Source organism: Benincasa hispida, chromosome 4 (assembly GCF_027475165.1).
Source record: "Benincasa hispida cultivar pf3 chromosome 4, pf3_genome.v1.1, whole genome shotgun sequence".
Lineage (NCBI taxonomy): Eukaryota > Viridiplantae > Streptophyta > Magnoliopsida > Cucurbitales > Cucurbitaceae > Benincasa > Benincasa hispida.
Window position 1 is genome coordinate 61,439,620 of NC_143481.1, and position 8,246 is coordinate 61,447,865.

At 37.9% G+C, this 8,246-nt stretch overlaps 1 protein-coding gene across 2 annotated transcripts; it reads left to right on the plus strand.

The window, feature by feature from the left end:
* The first annotated feature begins 484 nt into the window (after window positions 1–484).
* Window positions 485–7,448, plus strand: LOC120076426 (cellulose synthase A catalytic subunit 2 [UDP-forming]-like). 2 transcript variants are annotated; one of them, XM_039030248.2, is made up of 14 exons: window positions 485–1,400; window positions 2,021–2,216; window positions 2,345–2,568; window positions 2,658–2,760; window positions 2,923–3,100; window positions 3,500–3,766; window positions 3,872–4,217; window positions 4,333–4,470; window positions 4,603–4,728; window positions 4,811–5,023; window positions 5,130–5,397; window positions 5,524–5,720; window positions 5,807–6,157; window positions 6,249–7,448. In XM_039030248.2, exons 1-14 carry the CDS (start codon window positions 1,320–1,322, stop codon window positions 6,831–6,833), a joined length of 3,273 nt encoding a protein of 1,090 aa, XP_038886176.2. In that variant the 5' UTR covers window positions 485–1,319; the 3' UTR covers window positions 6,834–7,448. The 2 variants fall into 2 exon arrangements, with proteins under 2 accessions (XP_038886176.2, XP_090169009.1); XM_090312883.1 differs by having other exon boundaries at window positions 5,130–5,720.
* Window positions 7,449–8,246: the final 798 nt, after the last annotated feature.

The window sequence follows — 8,246 nt, forward strand, 5'->3', positions numbered from 1 at the left end:
AATTAATAGATATTAACCATTAAGAATCAAGAGACAAAATGGTAAAAGAAATACAAAGTGGGGTTAAAATAAGAATTAAATCTAATGTGTAATATAAAATGATTAATTGTGTAATAATGAGCTAATCAAAGAGATCCTAATATCATATATAAATATGAATATATTACATAAATTTCCAAGTATGATTTGTTTTGTAAACAATAACAACCAAAAGAGAGAAAAGTGAAACAAAAGAGCCGACCGACAAAATAAAATTATAAAAATAAATATAAAAAATACAAATAAACGTTAAAAGAGAAGGGTATTTAAGTAAATTCGTAAGAAAGTGGCAAACAGTAGGGACATCCCATCTATTACACATTAAATCCAGCCAGTTTGTAAGATTCAAAATATCGCGAGATATCGCACGACCGTCGGTAGACTCGTCGCACGTGCCCCACGTGACAGCTACCCTACTCTGCCTCTCAACTCTCAATCATCTCACAAACATTTTCCCCCAATCTCCCTTAATTTTCTAATAATTTTACCCACTAATCCCTACTGTTTTCCGCCGGAACAGCCAAAACCCACGACGGAACCGGCGACGGCGACAGCGAATCTGGGTCCCAGTCAAAAAAGGGGTTACTGATCACTGATCACACTTAGTAAAATTTTGAAGTTAAATATGATTGATGGGTCTGTGTTTTGTTGTGTCTCGTCGTCTTCTTGTGATTTACGCGTTGAGTTTGTGCTTTTTAAGAACCCCAATTAGATTCTCTCTGTAAATCTCTCAATTGCTCTTTTGGGGTTTTATTTTTTCTCTCTGTCAAATTTTTGTGTTGGTCACAGATCGAGAATCCACCATGTAATGCACAGACTCCAGCTGGGACGAAACTGGGTCTCACAAGAAAAGAATCATTCATTGCACACACATATACAATTTCTTTACTTTTTTTTTTAATTTTTTTTTTTTTTTTTATGGATTTTCTATTTTCTTAAAAAATTGAAATTTGTTATTCCCCTGATTTCTTTTATATCTAAACCCCAACCTCTCTGTCTCTCTCTCCTTCTCTCATATAGACCTGTTTTTTTATTCATTGTTGAAGAAGTGTAGTCTAGTTGTTCTTGTTCTGTTTTTTTGGATGGAAATGGAAATGGGTGCCTGAGAAAGTGGGCTAAGACTTGAACCAGGCACCTAAGACCAAAGTGAGAGTTTCAGAGAAGGAAGGAAAAGGCTTTTGGTTGTGAGAGTAATGAGAGAGCTTGAAGGGCTGCTTTTCTGAGCTTGGTTTCTCTTAGATTCTGAGTTCTTTGGTGGTTCTCTTTTGATTCCCACTCTAATGGATACCAAAGGTCGACTCATTGCTGGTTCCCACAACAGAAATGAGTTTGTTCTCATCAATGCTGATGAGGTTGCAAGAGTAAGTCACGTTCTTTGAGTTTCTTTTGTTTTTGTTTTCTCTGTTTTCTTACTTAAAATGCCGACTTCTTCCACCCATGTTGTGACGTTTCTTGCTTCTTTTGCCTTAGAAATCCTCTTTCTTACCCCAATTCCAGCTTCTGATTCATACCCATTTCTTCTAATTTGACTTCCTATTGCATGGTTACACCTCAAAACTGGATCGCTGGCTGATTTTTCTTCCCATGTTTGCAATTTGTTGCCCCTCATCTTCTTTTTAATCCCAGTACGGATCTTGAAGTTTCAATTGCAGATTGTGGGTGATAATAGTTTTTCTCTGTTTCCCTTTATCATCTGGAGTTTCAATTTTTTGTTACAGTTTTTTTCTCTTTACTTGGTCTCTAGTTTATTGGGAAATCCAGCGTCATAGACCAGATCTTGGCGTTACTTTGTTATCCGTCCACTTTCTAGATTTCAGAGCTCTAGTCAATGCATTGGATTCATGAAGTTCTTTTTTTTCCCTCGATATTGATTCTGGAAACTGATAAATAAGTGACCAACCTAGTATATGGAAAAAAAACAAATCTCTTAATTTCTCTTTCTTTCTTTTCTAAAACTCTTTTAATTGTTTTTGAGTTGCAGGTGACATCTGTGAAGGAGTTGAGTGGGCAAATTTGCCAGATCTGTGGGGATGAGATAGAAATCACCGTAGATGGAGAGCCATTTGTTGCCTGTAATGAATGTGCCTTTCCAGTTTGTAGACCTTGCTATGAGTATGAAAGAAGAGAGGGCAATCAAGCTTGTCCTCAGTGCAAGACCAGATACAAGCGTCTTAAAGGTGAATGATTGATCGAATATTCTTACCGTATTCTCTTTACATTTCAGAACATCCATAAGAAGAAATTTTAGGTTCATTGATGATAATTCATTCTTTGACTTACAAATAATGTGTTGATTTAATTGCAGGCAGTCCTCGGGTTGAAGGTGATGAAGAAGAAGATGATATCGATGATCTTGAGAATGAGTTTGACATTGCAAACAAGGATCCTAACAGTGCATCTGAGGCAATGCTCTATCCTCACCTTGCCGTTGGGCGTGGTTCTCATGCTAATGGTTCTGGAAATATGGCTACCGACCTTGACTCCTCATCCGTCCTGACTGATATCCCTCTCCTCACCTATGGCCAGGAGGTAAATATTTTCTTCTTACAGTTGTACCATCAACCATTTTCGTTCTCTCTAAATTTGCTTAATCTTTGATTGTGCTATTTGATCTGAAGGATGCTGGAATTTCCTCCGATAAGCATGCTCTAATTATTCCTCCTTTTATTAGCCGTGGGAAAAAGGTCCATCCGGTGCCATTCACTGATTCTGCCATGTCTGGTAAGCACGCTGAATTCGTGTTCAAATTGAATTTTTGTAAGTCTGTAAGGACAGAATATTTTAGAAGTCTTTGAATCCTTATCTGGCATGTGTTATTGTTGCATCTAGGTTATATTTATGTTTATATTGTAGTGACCGATATTTTAACTGTTGATGTTGCAGCCAATCCAAGGCCAATGGATCCAAAAAAGGATTTAGCTGTGTATGGATATGGAACTGTTGCGTGGAAGGAAAGAATGGAAGACTGGCGGAAGAAACAAAATGAAAGACTTCAAGTAATTAAGCATGAGGGTGGAGGTGGAAAAGGTGACGATGAGCTTGATGATACAGATTTGCCTATGTATGTCCCTTCTTTATACTCTTTATATTTTAAGATGCTTTGTCTATCCGCTGAAGTACATTTCTTTTGGTGGTGGTGGTATCTTTTGATTGCTGTCATTGCTTGTTCTATTTTAAAATCTCTGATTTTGGATTTCTTTCCCGTCTTTGATATAGAATTCTCCATTTATTGGTATACTTGTCAACATATTTACTAGATGCTTGAGTTTTCCATGAGGAGAATAGTTTAATTTATCTTCTTTAACCTCATCATTTATTTTTTCATTGCTAAAGTGCCGTTATGCAGGTTCAGAATTAGGATCTATAGCTACTACATAAGGCTTAGTTTCATGGATATAGTTTGATTTAGAAACTGCTATCTTCTTCTTTAGCTTATATTTTTGTTGATATTGTTCTGTAGGATGGATGAAGGGAGGCAACCACTTTCCAGAAAACTACCAATCCCCTCGAGCAAGATAAACCCATACAGAATGATAATTGTACTTCGTATTGTCATCCTTTGCCTCTTTTTCCACTATCGTATTCTTCATCCTGTCCATGAGGCATATGGGCTGTGGTTAACATCAGTAATCTGTGAGATATGGTTTGCTGCATCATGGATATTGGATCAGTTCCCAAAATGGTGCCCCATTGTCCGAGAAACTTACCTTGATCGGTTATCGTTAAGGTACAACCACTACCTCATTGTGCTTTGTCATGGATTTCCCCTTCCCTTCTCTCCCATACTCAGTTTATTTATTTATTTATTTTTTTTGGTTATATGTTGGTTCAGATACGAAAAAGATGGCAAGCCATCAGAATTGGCTTCTATTGATGTTTATGTCAGTACGGTGGATCCGATGAAGGAGCCTCCTCTCATCACAGCAAACACCGTCCTGTCCATTCTTGCCGTCGATTATCCAGTAGACAAGGTTTCATGCTACGTTTCTGATGATGGTGCTGCCATGCTTACTTTTGAAGCCCTCTCAGAAACTTCCGAGTTTGCAAGAAAGTGGGTTCCTTTCTGCAAGAAGTTCAATATTGAACCTCGGGCCCCAGAATGGTATTTTGCCCAGAAGGTCGACTATTTGAAAGACAAAGTTGATCCAACATTTGTCAGGGAACGACGTGCAATGAAGGTTTGAAAATTGAACCTTTTTTTTTTTGGTGTTACAATTGTCCAAATGAATGGATGTACTTTTACTGTATATGGAAGTAATTTCTGCATCTGAAAATTGGCATGGCCTTATGTAGAGGGACTATGAAGAATTCAAAGTTCGAATCAATGGGCTTGTTGCCATGGCACAAAAAGTTCCTGAAGATGGTTGGACAATGCAGGACGGAACTCCATGGCCTGGGAACAACGTCCGGGATCATCCTGGAATGATTCAGGTGAGGGGATGTTTCTTGATGCGGTCAAGCATACCCTTGAACTTTTCATAATATCCGATACTTGTTCCACTGGCCATTATGTGTTATTTGGTTTATTGTTTTGTAAGCTTTTTGTTTAATAATCTTCTGCAGGTATTCCTCGGTCAAAACGGTGTTCGCGACTTGGAGGGAAATGAATTACCTCGTCTAGTGTATGTATCTCGTGAGAAGAGGCCAGGATTTGATCACCACAAGAAAGCTGGTGCCATGAATTCTCTGGTATATCTCTCTCTATCTACCTATACACAGACATACAATTTAGTTCACCATTGGCTAATCCATATTCATTTGATTCCTCAAGGTGCGTGTCTCGGCAATTATCTCGAATGCTCCATACATTTTGAACGTCGATTGTGATCACTACATCAACAATAGCAAGGCACTTAGAGAAGCAATGTGCTTCATGATGGACCCAATTTCGGGAAAAAGAATATGCTATGTGCAGTTTCCACAAAGATTTGATGGGATTGATAGGCACGATCGATACTCAAATCGCAATGTTGTATTCTTCGATGTAAGTAAACATTCCATATTCTTGGACTCAAATATTCATGTGAAGACATTTTATCCCTCATCATAACAACCAAGGAAATGCTAATTCTCTTTATGGACACTTTCAGATCAACATGAAAGGATTGGATGGTATTCAAGGGCCGATATACGTCGGAACTGGATGTGTCTTTAGGAGGCAGGCTCTTTATGGGTATGATGCCCCTGCTAAGAAGAAAGCACCAAGAAGGACTTGCAACTGTCTTCCAAAATGGTGTTGCTGTTGCTGTGGAACTAGAAAGAAGACTAAAACAAAGACCAGCGATAAAAAGAAGTTAAAGACCAAAGATACGTCAAAACAGATTCATGCACTTGAAAATATTGAGGAAGGAATTGAAGGTATGAACACTCTTGAAAAATACCAGTTAACAAAATGTGCAAAACTTGAAGAGGAACATATTTCAGAATATTTGGTTAATAAGGTGAAATCTATGCTCACTTCCCTACATTGTGGTTCAAATTCAGGAATAGATAATGAAAAATCATCTCTGATGCCCCAAGTTAAGTTTGAGAAGAAGTTTGGGCAATCACCATCATTCATTGCTTCCACACTTATGGAAGATGGCGGCGTGCCTGGAGGAGGGACTTCTGCTTCATTGTTGAAAGAAGCCATCCACGTAATCAGTTGCGGTTATGAAGATAAATCCGAGTGGGGTAAAGAGGTATGAAGGAAACTCTCTCGAAGTTCAGAAGTGTCGGTTCTTTGAACATGCGTTTAATATTATATTTTTTTCCTGTATCGTTGCAGGTAGGGTGGATATATGGGTCTGTTACAGAGGATATTTTAACAGGTTTCAAGATGCATTGCCATGGATGGAGATCAGTTTATTGCATTCCTAAAAGGCCAGCATTTAAGGGTTCAGCTCCTATTAACTTGTCTGATCGTCTACACCAAGTTCTTCGGTGGGCTCTTGGGTCTGTTGAAATTCTGTTGAGTAGGCACTGTCCAATATGGTACGGCTATGGATGTGGTTTGAAGTGGCTCGAGCGTTTCTCGTACATAAACTCCGTTGTTTATCCATTGACGTCAGTTCCACTGATCGCTTATTGTACACTGCCAGCTGTCTGCCTGCTTACAGGGCAGTTTATCGTTCCCGAGGTAACTACAATACCGTCTTGTGAATGTATTCAATTTTTCTTTTGTTGGGTTTGTTCAGCTGAGTGAGACATGTTCTTTGTTTGATGTGCAGCTAAGCAACTATGCTAGTATCATTTTCATGGCACTTTTCATCTCTATAGCAGCGACCGGTATCCTAGAAATGCAGTGGGGAGGTGTTGGGATCCATGATTGGTGGAGAAACGAGCAGTTCTGGGTTATCGGTGGTGCTTCGTCACATCTTTTTGCACTTTTTCAGGGTCTGCTAAAGGTTTTGGCTGGTGTTAACACAAATTTCACCGTCACATCCAAAGGAGGAGATGATGGCGAGTTTGCTGAGCTTTACCTCTTCAAGTGGACGTCATTGTTGGTCCCTCCCTTGACCTTATTGATCATAAACATTATCGGAGTTGTCGTCGGAATTTCAGATGCCATCAACAATGGTTACGACTCATGGGGCCCGCTCATCGGTAAGCTGTTCTTTGCATTCTGGGTGATTGTCCATCTGTATCCATTCCTCAAGGGTTTGATGGGGAAGCAAGACAAGGTACCAACCATTATCATTGTGTGGTCAATCCTTCTATCATCCATATTGTCGCTTCTATGGGTCCGAATCAACCCCTTCCTCGACAAGGGTGGGATTGTGTTGGAAGTTTGTGGGTTAAACTGTGACGACTAAGATGCCGAAATACACACGACATGAAGGATTACGGGTAGGAGCTGTGTTTTGAATTTGTACGGTTGCGCATTGGGACTAACTGGTCTCGAACATGCGTTGAATAGAATACGGTAACAGTCACTCCACCCGAGATTGTGAAGCATGAGTCAAAAGAAAGATGAGTTGCAAAAGGCTACTTGTCCTGGATTGTAGATATGGAGGAATTTGCATATCACACATCATCAAAATATTTGTTCTCTCTGCAAACTTTGTCATTGATTCTTTTCTTCTTCTTCTATACATGGTTTTTATTTTGTGAAAGGGACTGTAATTTATATTTTGTGTCTGTGAAATCCAAGAGCACATAAACATAAAAAAAGGAGGTGGGTGTTGTTAGTTTGATTCTTCATAAATTCATCCCTTCTCAACAAGGGATTTCCCATTCCCTTAGGTGGTTTTGTCAAGATTAAGATTATTGTTGTTGTATCCTTTGTTGTTTGTAAATCTCTCTCTTCACTCAATCAGGGTTCAGTTTTTTCTATTTTTATGGTTTCAATTTTAAACTATCCAAATTCTGTCTTGTATCACAACAATTATAGTTGTCATCTTAATGCAATAATGAAGGACTTCCATGCATCCCTTCTCCACCTCTCTTGATTTATTATTGATTTCAACTATGAATGTTTGTTTTATGTATTTATGGATTTTGAAGATAATTGCTTGTTTTTCATTTTTACTTTAGAGTCGAACTCAAATCATACTTTTATGGGTTGTATGTCTATGTATTGGCGATACATTTGTTATCTAATTTTTTAGTACTATAGGGATCGATGGATTCGAACTAGATCTGTTGGTTGTTAATATATTGAGCTATCCTCGCTTTGACTTTATATCTTTTGATATATGTGTTATTAAGATATTGTGTGTGATAGACACTGTTAGTTATCTATTAGTTATATTGATAGACATCTATATTTTGTTATATTTATAAATAAGTTGACTCATTTTCCTATATTTGAAAATAACGTTTTTTTTAATTTTTCTTTTACCAAATATGAATATTGATATAATTAAACTAAACAAGTTGTGACGCATCAACATATCCTCGTCCAAAAAATGTCTGCATGAACATTGGCCCGGCAACTTTTTGGGCCTGTTTGAACTTAGGCCCAAAAACTATATGATTTTTTTTTTTTTGGAATTGAAGTGTATGGCAGATTTTAGGGTTTGATTTTGAAAAATGGCAACACGGACAAATAATAAGATTTATGACAACTCATATGACATGTACATGGCCACGAATTTTCAAATCCCTGTTTTACCCTTGTCTAGTTTGTAGCTTTTGTTATTAATGAAACTACAAATATATGGTAAGTGTAGAATCATAAACAATGATGAAGTTTCATATACAGGATAATTGTTGATGTCTTAGTT

Coding starts and splice junctions, on each gene's coding strand:
- LOC120076426 (XM_090312883.1), top strand. CDS start 1,320: ATGGATACCAAAGGTCGACTCATTGCTGGTTCCCACAACAGAAATGAG. Junction 2,761..2,922: donor CACTGATTCTGCCATGTCTG/GTAAGCACGCTG, acceptor TTGATGTTGCAG/CCAATCCAAGGCCAATGGAT. Junction 4,218..4,332: donor GGGAACGACGTGCAATGAAG/GTTTGAAAATTG, acceptor GGCCTTATGTAG/AGGGACTATGAAGAATTCAA.